Source organism: Artemia franciscana, chromosome 4 (assembly GCF_032884065.1).
Source record: "Artemia franciscana chromosome 4, ASM3288406v1, whole genome shotgun sequence".
Classification (NCBI taxonomy): domain Eukaryota; kingdom Metazoa; phylum Arthropoda; class Branchiopoda; order Anostraca; family Artemiidae; genus Artemia; species Artemia franciscana.
Genome location: NC_088866.1, coordinates 15,539,242 through 15,558,961, shown reverse-complemented (window position 1 = coordinate 15,558,961; position 19,720 = coordinate 15,539,242). Strand labels below are relative to the sequence as shown.

Below are 19,720 nucleotides of genomic sequence, written 5' to 3'. Positions count from 1 at the left end.
AACCGCGAGAGGTGCCGTTTTGAATGCGACAGAATATTAAATAAAATAAAGGTGCCCTTTCATTTGTTGTGCACGCGTTTGGGGCCTAGTGCAAAAGAAATATCCATTGGACTTACAACCTATCTAGCAGAAATTAACCATAACCTTCAGCTGTCCCGTACAAGTGTGTTAAGAAAGGCTCTCAAGTTCAGGGTTGGTCAAAAAACCCTTCCCTTATGTCCGTGTGCGGGTCTTTTAAAATTTGGCTAAATATTTGGAAAGATTGCGGCGCGCCGAAATCTGGGACTGTTAATGGTTTGCGGCTACGTTCTAAACGTTTTTTTTTTGCGAAAGTGTTAAGAAAATATAAGGCTGATCTTATTGAGAAAAACGCTCATAAAATTCCAGAGAACTCTTTGAAGCTCCGGAAAAAATTTGAACGCCCATGTGAACACATTTGTGCAAATATTATTCCTGAGCCCAAGTGGATAAACCGTTATAAGCATGAGTTTTCTTCTCCCGATCCTGCTCTTAATCAAAATTTGAAAAAGAATTAAGTGCTTGTCTGTAAAAAAAAAAAAAAAAAAAAAAAACACGAATCTTTGACATTTATAATTAAGCCAAGTGATGTATCGTTTTAATGTAAAAAACTAAAGAAAAGAAATTCCGCGGGAGTTGATGGAATTACTGCCAGACATTTTGATTATGTAAGTTCTTTGTTTTTTAATCATTTATCTCTACCTTTTCAAATGTCTATTGAAAACTGAGCTGTTCCTAACCATTTTACAGTTGGTGAAATAACCCCTATCTCAATAAAAGGCAAAAAGGATTTTACAGCGTGTAATTGCCCTTTTTGCCTTAAATGAATGTTCTTGCTGGCGCAGAAAGAAGTAGTCCCCATATTATCCTTTGTGCTTTAGATGTTGTTCGAGCTTTTAACTCTTGCCTTTTCCCCCAAGTTTTATTTGAAGCGTATAAAAGAGGGGTACATTTTTGTATAGTAAAATGCCTTCAGTGTATGTACCAGCACCTTAGGTGAAGTTAAAGGGGGATCTTCCCTGTTTGATATTTTGAAAAGAGTCTGTCAAAGCGGCCTTATCTCACCGTCTTTATTTAGTAACGCTGTTTTACATGCCCAAAATTCTGTTTATATTAGTTGTATTTACCGTGGATTTAGTTTGTCATTGACGACTTTTGCAGATGATGTTTCAAATTTAAGCCATACTTTTAGTGGATGTGAAAACACGTTTCATCAGCTGTATCAAACAGTTCGTGGTAACGAACTGTAGTAAGGAGCGACCCGGCTCAATAGTAACCAAAACTCTAAAAGATTGAATTTTGATATCAATAGCTACATCAAAAGAATCGCATTTTAATGCTGATTTTAAATATATACGTTTCATCAAGTTTAGTCTTACCTATCAAAAGTTACGTGCCTGAGAAAATTTGCCTTATTTAGGAAAATAGGGGGAAACACCCTCTAAAAGTCATAGGATCTTAACGAAAATGACACCATCAGATTCAGCGTATCAGAGAACCCTACTGTAGAAGTTTCAAGCTCCTATATACAAAAATGTGGAATTTTGTATTTTTTGCCAGAAGACAAATCACGGGTGCGTGTTTATTTGTTTGTTTGTTTGTTGTTTTTTTTTCAGGGGTCATCGTATTGACCAAGTGGTCCTAGAATGTCGCAAGAGGGCTCATTCTAACGGAAATGAAAAGCTCTAGCGCCCTTTTTAAGTGACCAAAAAATTGGAGGCCATCTAGGCCCCCTCCCACGCTCATTTTTTCCCAAAGTCAACGGGTCAAAATTTTGAGATGGCCATTTTGTTCAGCATAGTCGAAAACCATAATAACTATGTCTTTGGGGATGACTTACTCCCCCACAATCCCTGGGGGAGGGGCTGCAAGTTACAAACTTTGGCCAGTGTTTACATATAGTAATGGTTATTGGGAAGCGTACAGACGTTTTCAGGGGGATTTTATTTTGTTTGGGGGTGGGGCTGAGGAGAAGAGGCTATGTTGGAGGATCTTTCCTTGGAGGAATCTGTCATGGGGGAAGAAAAATTCAATGACAAGGGCGCAGGATTCTCTTGTATTAATATAAGAAAACAATGAAAAATAAACATGAAAACGTTTTTTCAAATGAAAGGAAGAGGTAGCATTGAAACTTAAAACGAGCAGAGATTATTACGCATATCAGGGGTTCTAAAAATACTTTAGCATAAAGAGCGAGGTATTTAGGAGGAGATAAATACCTTGCTCTTTATGCTAAAGTATTTTTAGTAATTTCAACTATTTATTCTACGGTATTAACGAGGGTACAAACCCCCTCGTATACATAATAAAAATATAAGGTTATGAAAGTTTGTTACGTAAGTTAATTCTTAAGTTACGTATATTTTTTACTAATAAAAACGTTCGTTAAAAATTAAAAGTTCTAGTTGCCTTTTTAAGTAACCGAAAAATTGGAGGGCAACTAGGCCTCCTTCTCCACCCCTTATTTCTCAATATCGTCTGATCAAAACTAAGAGAAAACCATTTAGCCAAAAAAGAATTAATATACAAATTTCATTTTAATAATTTATGTGCGGAGAGCCAAAACCAAACATGTATTAATTCAAAAACGTTCAGAAATTAAATAAAAAAAACTAATTTTTTTTAGCTGAAAGTAAGGAGCGACATTAAAACTTAAAACGAACAGAAATTAATCCGTATATGAAATGAGTTGTCCCCTCCGCAATTCCTCGCTCTTTACGCTAAAGTTTGACTCTTTGCCACAATTCTACTTTTTAAAACAATTAAAAGCTTTAGCGTAAAGAGCGAGGGATTGCGGAGGGGGCAACTCATTTCATATACGGATTAATTTCTGTTCGTTTTAAGTTTTAATGTCGCTCCTTACTTTCAGCTAAAAAAATTAGTTTTTTTTATTTAATAATGTATATAAAGATATTAGGATTTCTTTCAATGTAGTAAAACTGCTGCTGTAGCTTTCAATTTTAAAGAAACAAACACTTTTTTATCGTTAGCTAATGTTCAAGTCCCCCTCTCTAAAAAATTAGTTCACCTTGGAATGCTTATTGGAAAAAGCATGAAAGAAACTATTAAAATATCCCTTGAAAATTTGAAGAAAAAACTAAGAATTGCTTAAGCTTCAATTGTATATAATGTTAAACACATAGATTAATTAAATCTTGTATATAATTTACAATAGCCTAGTTTAATCTCATCTCCTTTCTGTTTTTCTGGTTTGGCCGTTTTTTAGTGAACCTCAGAAACTATCTATTTGTAGAATATATTTTTGTTATGCGCCTAGTTCCGCTTATATGTGTTATTGATAAAAGACTACACGATTTTCGTTCTTCTATGTCGATGGTATCTCATCCTTGATCAGTATTATTTATATGATTGCCTGTTGGTGTTGATTTGTATTTATTTATAGCTTTATTATTACTATTTTTTCTCTTATTATTCCATCCTAAGGGCATTTTGGCCTCTTTTTGTAAAAGATGGGTTACACATAAATTGATTGAATTGAATATCTCCTGAAAGTGTTTCCAGTGATATTGCTGTTACTTTCTATTGACATCTTGCATACAAATTTGTTGTTTTTATTTAGTTAAAAATCCGTCTCAACGTTTTCAGAAAATTTCACCTTAATACCCATACCCTTATGAGGACCCATACCCTGAAAATTTCATCTTACTGCCATTTGTATCTGTAGTAGTAGTAGTAGTAGTAGTAGTATATACATAGCATCTTTTGATTACTTCAGCATCCCTGTGAACATATCTTAAAAGTTTCAGCTTAATGCTCTAAGCTGCTCCTGAGATATTGGTGATGACCCCTTTTGACAACCTGCTTGCATACTAGTTTAAACTTCTCCCTCCTTATTCCCTGATATCGCCTTCTTAATGCCCTTGTCAGTAGTAGCAACAAGGCATGTTCATCCCCCTGAGCATACCTTAAAAGTTTCAATTCTAAGCTGCTCCTGAGATATTGCTTATGTACCCTTTTGACAAATTGCTTGCGCGTAGTGTGATTTGATTTAATTCAACTTCTCTCTTATTATTCCCTGAAATTTTCACACTTTAATACTCTAGCCGCCGTAGTTGTAGGAGTAGCAGTAGTAGTAATAGTAACAGTTAATTTTTTGACATTTTCACCTTCATACTAATAGCCTTGGTAGTATTTGCAGTAGAAGTGGCGGTTGTAGTAGTAGTAGTAGCTTGCACATGTTGCCTTTTGGTCAATTGATCATCCCCCTTTTCATTCCCGGAAAGCCCCAAGTAAACACAATAATCTGTCCCTCAGGTATTGAAGACCTGCAACCTGACCTTTTGGCAACCTGGATGCACATAGTGTGTTTTCATTTAGTTCAGCGCTCCTTTTAATATTCCCTGAAAGATTCAACTTAATACGCTTTGGCTTTTTGTAGACGAAGGGTCAAACATGCCCCCCTTTCCTCAAAAGATGCTATATACAAGCAATGGACAAACTACATAACTTACACCCCTTGCTTCAAGGGCCCTTAGGGGGCATCCCCAAAGGCATAATATTTGTGCTTTCAAATATGCTGAACAAAATGGCTATCTCAAAACTGTTATTGGATGTTTTTGGGAGAAAATGGGGATGTAAGGGGGCAGCTTTCCATCCAATCACTTTTGCCCTTAAAAATTGCATCAGAACTTTTAATTTCCAATCAATTGAGTCCCTCTATATTTTCTGCGATGTTTCCTTTCATAGGTGAAAAAAAATCATAGAGCCAAATTTGCTCATTACTTAGGCAGTGCTTTTGTGCTACCTATGAAATATTAGTTTACAAATATGTCACTTTATTCTATATTGACTTTTTCCTTGTGAAATTGGTTGCCTCCTCCTTATCAAATAGATTACAAGTTGTCAAATATCTGGATCACTATTCTAATACTCTCCCTGTCCACAATGAATTACCCCAAGATAGTCTCCTTCGTCTCCTCCTTGTTTCAGTTATGATAAATAGCCTTGCTAAGGAATTTTCTTACAGATGGACATTTGTTGATGACCTATCAGTTGTTTAAATCTGCCTTAGAAATTTAATTAGAAATCCTAACCGAGTCCTTAATGTCATTGGGCACAATCCCTCTTGCTTAGGCAATACAGTAAATCCTTCCGTATCTATGATAATGCCAGTATGTTTCTTTGAATCTTCACCCTTTTTCTTAATCTTGCCCTTGCTACAATTCCGTTGTCCCTGACATTATTTGGCGTCACAATCTCTTCTAGTTCTGATTTGCATATCCATGTTAGAAACATCTTACACTAGGTTAATGCATACGTTATCTCCCTCCTTAAGCTCATAAATAAATTTGGCGTACGCCTTCCCATTCTTTAAGAGTTTATCCAAAAGTGTAAATCTGATGGGAAGAAATATGACACTTTTCTTGAAAGTTTTTTTTTCTTTCTTTTTCAAAGTTAAATTATCCCTTTAAATCAATGTTTGCAGGCTGAACCAGCCCTCTCTTGTAATGTTTGTGTTTTAGTCCATGAATTGTCTTAATTTTATTTACTAGTGTAAACCATGAAACCCTATTTCTATGGGGAGGTCAAGGTACTGTCTTCTATAATGATATTTATTTAAACTCATATTCATTGGTATGTAATAAAGGATAGACTGTCAGCAGATCGGGGAATATGGTATCTAGACTGTTAAGAGAGTCATAGTGTCAATTATTGAGAGAAGTTGTTGTGGTAATTTTTAAGGCCGTCTATTGTTGTCTTATTTTCACATTAAGTGGGGAGGAGATTGGCAAAAATTGAGAGAAGTTGTTTTGGTAATTTTTAAGGTCGTTTATTGTTGTCTTATTTTTCATTATAAGTGGGGAGGAGATTGGTAAGAATTGAACTTCTCTGGGCAAAATATTTGAAAAGCTTTAGTACATGTTATCATTTGATATCCTGAATTTTGTTAATCTAGTATATCCTTCACAGCTACCGAATACCATCTTGGTCTATTGAAAGCAAAACTAGCAAAATATAGATCTACGCTACTTGAGCCAGCCAAAAAAGGAGGCGAAAAAGGAGAAGGGTTTGATGTACTAAAGTCTGGAGATGCAAGAGTCGCATTAATTGGTTTCCCGTCAGTTGGCAAATCTACTATGTTGAGTACCTTGACAAAGACACAGTCAGAAGCAGCTGCTTATGAGTTTACAACATTAACATGTATTCCTGGCGTGATCGAATATAAGGGAGCTAATATACAACTTTTGGATTTGCCTGGAATTATTGAAGGTGCAGCACAGGGCAAAGGTAGAGGAAGACAGGTGAGCTAAATATATTAATGAAAATTCATTATCACTATTGTCACTTACTTTCAGTAATATAATTTTATCCTTGATATAATAAAAGGCTCAACTGAACTGAGCAGTAGGAGTCAAATGTTGCCATAAATTAAGTAATCAAATACATATTTAAACTGATAATTCAAGAAAATGTCTTGATCAATTAACCAAATATTAGATCTGCTCTTCTTGACTAACGAACCGTAACTATAGACTTGACTAAGGTACTTTCCGCCCTCAAAAATCTTTTTACGGCCTCTTCTTTCACCCACCTATTGATGTGACTCCTACTAGAGCTCTTATTTTCTGCCAAGCGGAGAAAGCGCGGTGTGCTAAGCAATATAAATTGTATTTCCATCTCTCTGAGGGAGGTGGTACCCTTTATGATAAAAGCTATGTAAACGGCCTTCACTTGCTATTTTCTGGAAATGGGTACTTTCTATAAATTTTGCGTGTCCCAACATCTAAATCTTTGTAGTTAATTCTGTCGAGAATAGTCTATTCAGCTTTGAAGACTAAAAAAGCTTAGTGTTGAAGACTTTTATGGTAAGTGATGCGTCACATTGGTAGAAATGTGTCGTATTGGTTTTGCTTCTAAGACGGCAAGACAACACTGGCCACATTTTGAATAGTCCTAGTTTCACAACCATAAATGGTGATAGGGATGATGAAATTTTTGAATACCTCCAATTTAAGCGCTGTTGATAATTTCTTGTTCGACCTGATGGGCATCAGAGTCTTAATAGTGGAGTTTGCAAGTGCCATTCTTCTCTGTATGTCTTTGGAATGGTTATTGTCAAAGGTGTGTAAGCTACCAAGGTTGATAAACTTCGCAACCCACTCTATACTATCACCTCCAAGTTGGAGGCTGGGATTTACCTGGGATTCATGTTTACGTGAGCAGCACATGATCCTCATTTTGAGGTATTGGTAGTTGTCCCAAAAAGGTTGGTCGTCGTGTGGATGAAGTCGGTATGAGATAGGAGATCACAGAAGGACTCTCTATTGCCTCAATAAGCTAGTGTGCTTATGGCTTCCCTTCCTGTGAGGGGACTTTATGAGCTATCGATAGAGTGAAAGGACTGCCATGAAAAAAAGATCGGAGAGCTATAGTGACAGAAAGGAACCTTGTAGAACGTTAGTCGATGTAGACCGTAGACCTTGTAGACCGTCTCTGGTCGTAACATGGGCGTTAAACTGCATGTACAAGTCTCTGACAAGAGAAACCAAGTTGAGCAGAATTCAGAAGTGACGAAGAATATAATCCCTTTTTTCTCAATTGATCCTACAAACATATCCCCGATGTGAAATTTGGGCTGAGAATACCCCATCCACAGGAAAAATCAGGTGGTCCTTCTGCTGCTTGGACCTTCGTACACAAATGTAGTCTAAGGGTATTTGAAATGCCAAATATATGTGAAGCCTCCTAGATAAAATAATGTTCCCGGGAAATTGCTAGAAATTATTTTTTAAGAACTGAAAATCTTAGTGCTGAATTTCATATTTAGTATTGTATCTCATTTTATATTGTTGAGATGATTGTGAAATTTACTACTCGTAATTTGCCAATTAATACGACTTGTGCATTTTTAGCCCACTCGCGCGCATACGAGTGCGCGCATATGTCATTGAAGGGCTATACATGTAAAAGGTTTCTAATTTTTAGACTGTTTTCTGTCAAATGATGGGTTGTAGATAATTTATAAGTGATCTGTAAAATATGTTAAATTTTTAATTTCCAAAAAGGAATGCAGGAAGTAGCTGAATTGAGCCTATGGTACAATTATCTAGTATTTTTCGTCAATTCTGTTTTGTTTTTTGGATCATCCCTTATTTGAGCTCTTTCTTTTACATAATCGAAATGTCAATTAAACTTTATTCTAAAATCCCAAGCAAAAAGAATTGGACCCAGAAAAGACACATTCCCGATCTCGTATTTATAGTTGAAAAAAGGGGGAAAACTAGAGTTCAATTAAAACAAAACGAAAAAATAATATGTAAATTTCAAGTAAGTAACAGAAATAAAGGTCAATCAGAATTAAAATCAATAAAAAAACAACAACGACAAAATGCAGAAACGACTACAAAACATATTTAAAAAAACTCGGTATGCTGAATATGTCAGTCAACTGAATAAAATCAAATGAAGAAGCTACTAAATATATGAGAAACTTAATTGAATTTAGTTGGGGAATTCTTAGGTCAAGTATGTTGAAAACATCCTATTTTGTATAATTAGTAAATTTCCACAACACCCACCAATCAACCGATCAGTGAGGTTGTAAACCTGGTAAATGAAGCCAGTATTTCACGGAACACCAGTTTCCCAGTTATATCCCAGTTGGTTTTCTGATCGTTACAACTTACTATACTTTATATTGTCTCCCAGTTGGGGGATCAAGCTGAAACATTTAGGATTTTTTTTTGCGGGGATTGGAGAGGGGTAACAGGACTTATATTTTGTGTTTGGGTGAAAGGGGAAACTGTTTTTCAATCTGGTACTCACAAAACAGTTTATGTTACGATTGATTAAGTCTGTCGTCCAACAGACTTTTTGCGTAGTTGACTAAAATCCAAAATATACAACAATTGTCAAGGTAAAAGTCGAACAAAATTTAGAGAGCATATACAGTTAAAAGGGGGAGTAAAAGAACTTCAAGTAGAGATGAACATTTGTAATGGGAACAAAGACAGTATAAAACTCATTTACATTTCTGTTTTGCAGTGAATTAGAGTAATGTAGGGACCTTATATTTAGGGACCATTGACCTTTGTACCTCAAGAGGCAGCCTCGACTGAGATTTGTGTGAGGAGAATAGCTTGTCAACTCGAAAATTAATTAAAATACTTCGACCAAAACTCGTAGTCCCTTTCAAACTTAGTGTCAGGGGGGAGGACTAAGGCTACTTCAGATGTATTTTAATCTTTGTAACAAATTACTAATTTTCTAAAATACTTTTGAAGTTAAGAGATCATTGTTTCTTGTAAATAAAGCATAGTTCACTACCATAGAAGCAATGCCCTTTGTTTTCAAAACCTTTAAGCAGACTGTGACCTATCCATTATTGCTGGCTTAGAAGACAATTAAAATTCTTGGCTTTTTGTTTCCAATTTATAAAAAAAATGAACCACACATTTTTTCAGCCGTAAAGAAGGAGAAAAAGAGAGAATAGGGGATTGATTAACCCTTATTTTTTCACTTTAATTTCCGCTATTAAGGGAAAAAATGTAAAAAAGATTTTCTTTTTAGGTTATTGCCGTTGCAAGAACAGCTGATTTGATATTGATGATGTGTGATGCTACAAAAGGTGACCTTCAAAAGGGATTACTTGAAAAGGAATTAGAATCAGTAGGCATTCGGTTGAATAGAAGGAAACCAAATATATACTTTAAAGTAAGGTTATTTTTCTATTACAACATGGCAGTATATTCCTTGTTTGGCTGTGTCTCAGGATGTTCAAAATTTCGGATGTCAAGTCCCTCCTATAAAAGGGAGAATTAAAATATATGGTTTTTGTTTTAAAATTGTGGAATTTCCGAGTTTTTTACACATTTCAGTTGATACAAATCAAGTGGAGTTTAAAAGATTATCAAGTATTTCATTGAACAGTAGGATTGATTGCGTAAAGGATTTTTCTTTCTGAAATACCACAGATCATGCAGTAGCCACAATAGAAATGAAGAAAAATCGACATTTAAAAAATTCAGGGGACTTGTTAGAAATTGTTCAAGTCTCAGATTTCGGACCTTCGAATAAAAGAATGGACGTGACACGTATAGGGGTTTCTACAATCTCGGCAGTTTATACAGTAAAGTCGTTAGATTTATATCTAACTTGAATTTATATTATATCTAATAAGTGTGAAAATTGTTAAGGTTTTTCTTCTTTTTTTCGTGATAAGTCTAGCCTATTCTGAAGTTTTCATAGCCTTTCCCGGATTTCTTTGATGGTTTTTTTTTATCATCCCGTTTCAAAGCAGGGCTAATGCATCCAGTAGATGTGTATAGCCTCAAAAATGGTAATTTGTATGTCTTGGTTTATGTTTAAAGCACGATATGTTTCCTCAAAATTATTCTGAGAAAAGATGGGCTTCAATCATATATACTCTTTTGTATCCTCTGTAAAATGACCATATTATTATGTCTCAGATTATTTGGATAATCCAACTATGCAGGGATTTCTTATCAATACTTTTGTAGCTTCTCTTTTCGTTTGTTAAATAAAACATTACATGTGTAATAGACGATAGAGACAGCAATGCATTACCTAAGAAGTAGTGTACCAGTGATTGCTATAGAATTGCTGAAACATCACAAAAATCCTCAAAAATTATTTGGTAAAGACTGTGGGTGTTAAAAATCTGATAGAATTCCTAGGTTGAACATAAAACTTTGGTTTTGGAAAAAAAAAGCTTAAATAAATTTTTTTTCCTGGTCCAAATACGTAAAAATCTTACAGAACAGGAATAATAGTATTTTCATAAAACACGCAGTCATGGTAGAGTTTTTCACGTATTTGTTGAGATTTAGCTTCCTTACATACACACAATGAATGTTGAGTAATTAAAAAGAAGGTCCTGTTTTCTTTTATTAGTTTGATTTGACCTGTTACGTAAGAAAAGGGCTACTAAGGGTAACCGTTCAATTAAAATCCAGTATGACTTATCCCGATACCGATACGCTGGATATAAATCTGACACCAACCACTAGCCAACTTCATTATAGTAAGTGGGAATAAGGTTTGTACAACTGCCCCCTCAGGTTTTTAAACAGTATATTACAAATTTAGGGGGAAACCCCAGTAGCTGCTTCCAAACAACTATTTAATAGAACATATCTGGTGTCTACTGAAATCGTCACCATAAATATAGTAACTTAATAAGTTTAATCCTCAGGATATTCCTTGGGATCACCAAGCTGATGAAGCTGAAAATGTTAATGTTGTCAATGGTTATCCTTGTAGGTGGCCCCTCCCCAAGAAATATTTTTTTGTTGAAAAATATCTAAATATTGTACACAAAGTTCCAGTAAAGATAGATAATTTCAGTAAAGATAACTTCAGTTCAGTTTGAAATGGCGAGCTTTATCTATGTATTTTATAGATCAAATGAAGAAAGGGGGTAGAGTAGAAACAGGGGAAGATAGACACGATCGAAGGGGCAAAAAATGCTAAGGCGAGAAACAGAAATCTGAAGTCTAAAAAACAAGGGGAGATAAAGACGTCCGAAGAGACTGTAGAGAAAGATCAAAGACTATAAGCTCAGCAGCTAAGACAGGTAGAAACAAGATCGGCAGAAGAGGTTTTACAAAGAAAAAGATTGGAACCTAAAAGCAAAGACCAGTGGAAATAAGGGCGTCTGAAGTGGGTACTATAAAGAGAGACACAAGACTCCCGGCTCAATGATGAGAGTAAGTGGAAATATGAACTTCATAAGAGGCTGTACAGAGATAATGAAACTGGAGAATAAAAAACATACAGGCAGAAACAAGTGAGAGAGAGTTTTATTTTAAAAACGACTTTCACAACGCGTGGCGCCGAATTAGCGCTTTACGTCAGGCATTACAGTCAGATAAAACTTGTCAAATAAAAGCTTTAGTGTGTCTGTGTCAAAGAAAGACACAGACACACAGTGTCAGACTGACATTTGTCATATTAAAAAGAACCTTTCAACTAGAAAACTGAGTCAAAACAAAAAATTCACTGATTAATAATGCTTGCAAATGCAAGAACTTTCCTGTATCTCTTGTGGATTCGTGGGAGAGGTTGAAGGGTAGATACTTTCTGGGAGTTAGGTCTTTGAGGTCAGGATCTTAAAGGTTGAAAAAGCTGGGGAATAAATTTTTGAAACGGGGGTTTCTCATGGCTTTATTGCCAAACTAGGTACACTGGAAGGTTCTTCTCTCTGATAGAGTAGTGAGCTAGAAATGCTTAAGAAAAAGGTAATATGGGAGTTTACCTTGACCATAGATAATTCTTAATGCTTGCTTCTAGACTGACTATCGAACAAGATTGGGAAGTAGTCAAGCCAAAATTCCAAACCGGACAAGAATATTCAAGAAAAGGGCGAATGAAACTTGTATAAATTCTTAAAAGGTGGATTGCAGGACAAGAAAACTTGAAGAAAGATTTAAGCGTAGAAAGTGTCAAATTAGCTTGCTTTGTGATGTTATAATGTGGATCTCCCACTTCAGATCGCTCGAGATACTGATACAGAGGAGTTTGCACGGCTGGACGAACATTTCCGGAGGGATTGATTGCTTCAACGAAGGTGTACTCTGCAAGAAACTGATAGTCATGATATTTGATTTTTTGACATTCACAGTCATGTCGGCCTGTGGAGCGTCACGGGAAATATCTTCCATGATTTCCATGGCTGAGTTCTTCAAATTTCTGGTATTTTTCCATTAAGAATATGTCAACAAATTTCCAGCGGTTAGGGTGTTCAGTAGCAAGTCCATTTATCATAATCAGGAATAGGAGTGGGCATGAAGAAAGACAAAAGACTATGGGATCAATATCAGAAACTTTTGGCAGCAAAGGCATCAGAAGAGGTAGAACCGAGAAACCGAGAAACCAGAAGAGGTAGAGAAACCGAGTACTGGAGACTAAAAGCAAACACAAGTAAAAGTGAGAGCGTTAGAAAAAGTTATAACGAAAAAATATTTATGAGTATGTCAGAAATGCCGAATATGGTGGCATACTTTGTCAAGAATGTAGCGGTTTTCGTGATACTTCCCCCCATGTTCTAAAAGTATTTAAGCCAGTTTTCTTATTAAAAACTACTATATTAACCACGACTTTGAAAATAACACTAGAATATCATTCTTGATTAAGTTCCTTGAAACTATTTTCCTTGAGGAAGTTCTTTATTATAAATAGTAATATCCTTTGGTTGTTGTCAACTGGTTTGTTATTTATCGTTCAATTCTATTTTTGATCATATTAGTAGATTGAGATCTTGTCAACTTTTGTTGGGGGATGGAGTGGGGGGTTTGTGTTTTAAAGATAGACTTGTCCTTTTCACTTGTATTGTCAAAAGATGAAAATTATACAAGTTTATTACTGCATTTATTGCTACTTTCGTTTATCTTGATACAATATTCCTCTTTTAGCTACAATATTCCTCTTCTAATACTACTAACGAAATTATTATTTCATTGCAGTATCAAAAAAATATATTTATCAGGTTTCTAAATCTTTTATAGTACAAGTTGCACTGCTGTAAATAATGATAGAGTCCGTAGCAGCTAATAATTCTCTATCTTCATGGAAAGAGCAGCCTAGTTGGCTCTGCTGAGTTTGTTCATAAGCTTGTATTTTTTTTCTAGCCTGATAAATTTTGTTTCTGGGAATAGGGCTAGCAGAAAACTGGTAGCTGACATTGTTAGTTTGCGCTTGGACGGTGGAAGAGAGCCTGTAGTTATCGCTAGTACGTGCGCTTTAGACATAATATAACAGTGAAACGACAAATAACCCGACCTTCAGCCTAGAACCAAGTTTTTTCTCGGTCACTCTTGTTTCTCTGAGCTGCTACAAATAATGATTTCCAAGTTTCTAACTCAAGCTTTATATATATTTATTTCTTCTTAAAAAAAGAAGATAGCAAAGGTCAATTCAAAATACAAAGATTTTCAGGCGGAACTAAGGAGCACAGTTAAGAACGAACAAGAACTATTGCTTCCAAGCCTGTGCAACTTGAATGTATAAAACTAGTGGAAGTAAACTGACTAAATGGAACACCAGCGCTTTACTGAAAACTCAAAACCTACAAATTAGAAACAAGAAAGCATTATTTTATAAAAGGTTCGTCAAAAAGTAACGAGACTGAAGCTAAAAATATAGATTTGTTCATAAGATTTCACAACACCTCAAAAATCTTCAAAACAGATCGCTCGGGTGCTGATTCACGCCTGACAGCCTGATTCCCATGATTCATGTGCTTCCCGGAAGTTACCTTACTAAATGTCTTTAAAAAGTTGTTTATGGCACTCTGGATGGTGACAGTGCCATCTAAACTGCTGTCTTTAAAAGTTGTTTCCAATTTTGAGTGCAAGGAAAAGTTTGTCAGGCTTGAATAAAGTGTACACGAAGGCTGTGGCCGTTACACCTGTGTCCAGGCCAAGTATGACTTCAAATGAAGGACGGTGTAGCTTGAAACGTTATTGTGGTGAAGTTACCACCGACTATAAATCTCTGGTGGTTTCCTCTTCACGTTTCAGTGCAGCCATGCAAGGAAAACATTACAGAAAGTGGCGTTGAAAGTCTGTCCTTGAAGAATAAATCTGTTGTGTATTACCCGACAGTTGTCAAAAAGAAAAATAACGTGTTCTTTATGTTGGAATTCACCGTTCATGCCTTCTTATTGTTCAAAGATTAGTTGCGTACCACTCAGAACTCGGTTGTTTTGTCTAAAGATCATATTAGAAAACCCGTGTTCCGTCATCACTTATTGTGACGACTAAAAGGTCCGCTGACGTTCCACAACCTCCATCATTTCTAGACACAGGCCAAGTCGTCTTTATTTTTGCTCATCACTCAACACTTTTGGGATCAATTTTGCAGTTTTTTTTTCAGATTGAGATTCCGCTTGTTTAGTTGTAGCGCTATTAATTGCAGCCTAAGCTGACTGTCAGAGTCGAAGAGTTATATGACTTTTATATGTTTTCGCCTGAAAATTTTTCTCGAAGGGTGCCCAGATCGATATTTTGTCCCAACTCTCTACCACTCGTCTTTTAAGTCCTTATGCCAGCCGCCAGCCCAAAATCTGGACTTTTGATATGGCATTGTCTTTTTAGGACTTCTCAATTAAAGCAAGAGTCTGTGAAGCAGTTTAACCTTCGAAAACGCAGAATTTGATGATAAATCATTTTTTTACCGCCTTTTTTATCCTGTAACGGAAACTAAAAAAAAAAACATTTTGTTCAACAATCAATCTTAAGTCTACTTAAGATTAAGTCCACTACTCAGAAGCAACTACCGCATGATGCAATGCATAAAAAAAAATTCGCCTCCAGTACTGCCTGTTTAGTGTGCCCTGATGTTGGCTGGAATGCAATACAATGGTCATTCTTATTAATTTTTGAACCTACTCTGCAGCGTAAATAATATCCTAATGTACTTAGTGGCTCTATGTTATAAGAGTTCACAATAACTTGTTTAAGTTACAACCTTGCTCTTTATATTCATCAAATTATTATTATTCTTATTGTTCTTACTAATCCGACCAACACTACTACGACCCCTACTCTCACCACAACTACTTAATCACGAGCACAGCTATTATGTTTCTGTTATTAGTTAACATTTCACTAATTAGTTAACATTAACATTAGTTAACAAACAGCTATGATTTACTGATTTTATTTAGAAGTGTAATTTTTATATTTTTCAGTTTTCTTTCCATACTCCTCTGTGTACATCCTTTGTATGTAAATAGGGCATAAATAAATTATTAGTATTAGCTATTGATAATATTTAGTTATATATAATACTAGTCAACATTAATAGTATTATTTCTCCCCAAAAATTATGTTAACTAGAAAACGATCAAGATTAAACTAAAAAAAACTTTTTCCTAAAATATAAAATGTTAAAAGAGAAATTAAAGCTTCAAACGAATCTTAATTATTAAGAAAAAAGAAATGGAAACTAAAACGAAGAGGGGTTGTAATGAACAATCATCAGAAATCACCTCAAAGAAGTGTCGTGTGACCGTTTCCCTTAAACCTGCCAATGGACAATTTCATCTGTGCTCTACTAAGACAAAATATCAATAGTTATGTTTAAAAAGTTTGCCATCGTAAAAATGGAACAAGATATGCTGCTCTATCGTCTAGAATTTTTCTCTACTGATACTGTACGTTTGTACCAATCTGCATATTTTCACTAATCTAACATGCACCGAATTCTCATCCGAATTCTCGTTTTCTTCTTTTTGAATCTATTCCCTTCATATGCATTTTCAGTAAATTGGAAATGATATGGCATTTTTAGGTTGGTCTTTCATTAAGGTTTAAACTGGTTTAAAACTAATAGAACCTTAAGTAGTATTGGTAGAATAAATGGCTTCATTATTACTGGATTTAGTGATATATCGTTCTATAGTACCCTGATATCAATTTTAAACACCTGTATGTACCTGTTTTTTAGCCCTTTTATTAAAAAGCGATGTTCTTTCATTTAAAAGTCTTGTTTTGTCTTTTACTAAGCTATTGAAACTACTTGGTTTAGTCAATTTTAATTCTTTTTGTTTCAGATTAAGAAAGGTGGTGGCATAGCATTCAATTCAACACTAACTCTCACAAAAGTTGATGAAAAACTAGTTCAAATGATTCTCCATGAATATAAAATTTTTAATGCAGAGGTATCATTTTAATTGATTTATTACAATAAACTAGCTTAGATGATTTTGAAATACTTTGCCCTACTAAAAAATTATATCGTGGGGTAAAGCAAAATTGGTATTAGTGTGTTGTTTCAAAAGTTTAGGTTACAATGGTTACATTTTAAAGAATTACATCTGCCGAAAGGAGTTAGGATTCATAGATATTCAATACCAAAGCCATAGGGAAGTTTAAAGGCTGGGAAATCGGCTGAAGGGGAGATGTGGAACCCCAAACTGTTGTGTTTTAGGCTGTTAATTTATTTGTTTTTGAGTCGGGGTAGTCCGAGATTAAAATCAAACACACGATAAACGAAGAAAATTTCAAAGTAAACATCCAGTAAAATGTTTCTGCCAAGTTTCAGCCATAAAAAAAACATACGTCATGGAAAACGAAGGCTCAAAAAACTGAAACTTGAAAATAGTAAACAGACAAAAAACCAGAATGAAAACTCAGTGCTTTTTGCTATTTTAATTAAGGTTTGTTTCATTCTTGAATCTTTCTTCTATTTCTGAGATTATTTTCTCCGTTTTTCTATGTTTTTCTTAAACCTTCTTATTGCAATCAAGCAGGTCTAGTAGAGGTCTTTGCCGAAATATCTATTTATTTTTACTTACCCGAAAATATTCTTCGTACTTTCTCTTTTTGTAATTAGAATAAAACTCCCTTAGGATGCGCTTAAACTTGTTTTATTCTAGTTCAGTAGTTCTACATTTAGTAGAAGAAGCAGTAGTATTTGGAGTCACATTTGTAGTAGGGGTGATAGCAATCACAGTTGCAGATACAATTTACACCTAGTATAGAAGTATAGAAGTACTTTATCATCAAGCAAACTCTCACAACGTGAAACTGCCGAACTTGTAGCCTTCAGTCAGCTAGCCTACATAAGCACATAAGTGAAATATTTAAACATTGCCTACAGCGATGGCCTGTCAATCAAACTGGCCTGCCAAACACAGTGAATACAATGAATAAAATGAAAAAAAATGGGGGCATAAGTAAAAACGTAAGTACATTATAAAAAACATACACCAATGAATCCAACTCGCCTGTCAAATAAAAATGAAACAACAAAACTAACACATTAACAATATAAATGACACATTAACGTGATGCATTACAAATTTCGTTTATTTATGATTTTAACAAACGCTGGCACAAAGCTCTTTCTGTAGTGCTTAGTTCTTGCATTAATAGGATTTAAAACGGAGATTTTTTGTGCCTTTGATCGAGGTAAGGGGCTTCTGAGGGCAATAATGAGCTGTGAATATACGTTGAAAGCGGGGGTTACAACGCAGATTATTTCCGAAATTGGTACAAAAAATAACACGTCGGGCTGCCAAGGTAGGGAGGTGGAATTCCTTGAGGAGGACAATTTTAGGCACTTTGCCTTAATACGCTTAATACGCTTTTCGGACACAAACAGGATTTAACATTCAAATCTTTCCCAATGTATGTAAGCAATGGGCGAATTGCACAATTTACAATCCTTTGCCCCGGGGCCTGTGAGTGGCATTGCATCCCTGGAGGCATAGTTATTAACCCTTTCGACTGTTTTTAACAAGATAACGATTTCCAAATTTCAATCAGTGTTAAGGGAGGGTGGGTCTAAAAAGGATTAAGGGGTATCTAAAAGAGCGTAGAAGGCTGGTCGCCCTCCGACCTCTTTTCAACATGCCCTAACAGTTTTAACAGTTCGGTCCTTCCTGGGGTATCGGTGATGTGCCCTTTAAATAAATATCTTGTTTATAGCCTGTTTTGAACTTGCCCATCCTCCTCCTCAAAATTTCCTGAAAGAAGTCGCAGTCGCAGTTATAAGCAGCTGCTGCAGTAGTAGTAGTAGTAGAAGTTACCCTAAAAGTTTCAAGTTAATATTCCAAGCCGTTTCTGAGGTATTGCAGAAATGCCCTTTTGATAACCTCGATGCATATAGTGCCTTTTGATTTAGTTCCACATCCCTGTCAACATTCCCTTGGACATACCCAGGATCAAAAATTCCGCCTTGTCGTAATGATAACTTCGGTACGTAAATAATGGGTAGATTTCACCATTTATTATCATCATTTATTACCTTCGTGTAAGGATGAAACCAAAAAGACTAGAGTATTTACAATCCTTGCCCTATATGCTGTGGGGGACAAGAATCCCCCCCTGGGGACGGTAGTTATTAGAACTTTTGACTATTTTGAATTTCTCCTTAATCTCCTTCGTGTAAGGGTGAAAGTAGAAAAAGTAGCTAGTAATTCTAATATCATGATTGTTGAAAGGCACGTTCATCTGCATTTTTATTGTTACTGTTGTAATTCATTGACCAGTATATTATAAGTTTGTTATGTTCCTTAAGAATCTCATTCTGGAGAGGCAGAATGATTTTCAAAAATTGATTTTCTAACAACTGTTTCTTTCTTACTTTGTAGAAACAAAGTTTCGTCATTTTTATTAATAGATGGTGCTGCTGCGAATAAATAGGTAAAACTTACACGTTTACTATCATTTTGATGTTCCATCTGTAAAAGATGTATATATTACCGTTAAATTGTTGACAGCCCAGCCAATCAGTATTAATCCGCTGATTCCACTCTTGATTAATTTTACGCATGAATTAAATGAGATTTTACTATACGATAAAAATCACTTAAGTTAATCCTTTTTGTGAGGTAACCTAATCTAACCTTATATTTCTCCTTTTTGAGAAGCCATCCCTCCTTACTTATAAGATAAATAATTTCGTGGGAAGAGTGTAGCCTTATTCCGACAGCCTCGAAATAAAGCTAATTGGATTCAATTATAGGTACTTTTCCGTGATGATTGTACTGCTGATGAGTTGATTGATGTTATTTCTGGTAACAGAGTGTATCTACCTTGTTTATACGTTTATAACAAAATTGACCAAATTTCAATGGAAGAAGTGGACAGAATTGCAAGACAACCTTTTTCTGTTGTAGTTAGGTATTGTATATATTCACCACTTTTCATCTTTTTCTTGTTCTTATGTTTGGATCAGTTATTAGGAAAAGGGATGGTATGCAGTAAAACTA

General features: G+C 35.2%; 2 protein-coding genes across 2 annotated transcripts in view; one reads left to right on the top strand and one right to left on the bottom strand.

The window, feature by feature from the left end:
- Window positions 1-19,720, bottom strand: part of LOC136026046 (FAD-linked sulfhydryl oxidase ALR-like) — an 86,553-nt gene that overhangs the window by 46,883 nt on the left and 19,950 nt on the right. The gene's annotated exons all lie outside the window — the stretch shown is intronic.
- Window positions 1-19,720, top strand: part of LOC136026045 (developmentally-regulated GTP-binding protein 2-like) — a 41,871-nt gene that overhangs the window by 13,227 nt on the left and 8,924 nt on the right. Inside the window, exons 2-5 of the mRNA XM_065702218.1 lie at window positions 5,950-6,281; window positions 9,550-9,693; window positions 16,556-16,663; window positions 19,474-19,631. Of these exons, the coding sequence (XP_065558290.1) occupies window positions 5,950-6,281; window positions 9,550-9,693; window positions 16,556-16,663; window positions 19,474-19,631 (742 nt within the window). The remainder of the gene's footprint in view (window positions 1-5,949; window positions 6,282-9,549; window positions 9,694-16,555; window positions 16,664-19,473; window positions 19,632-19,720) is intronic.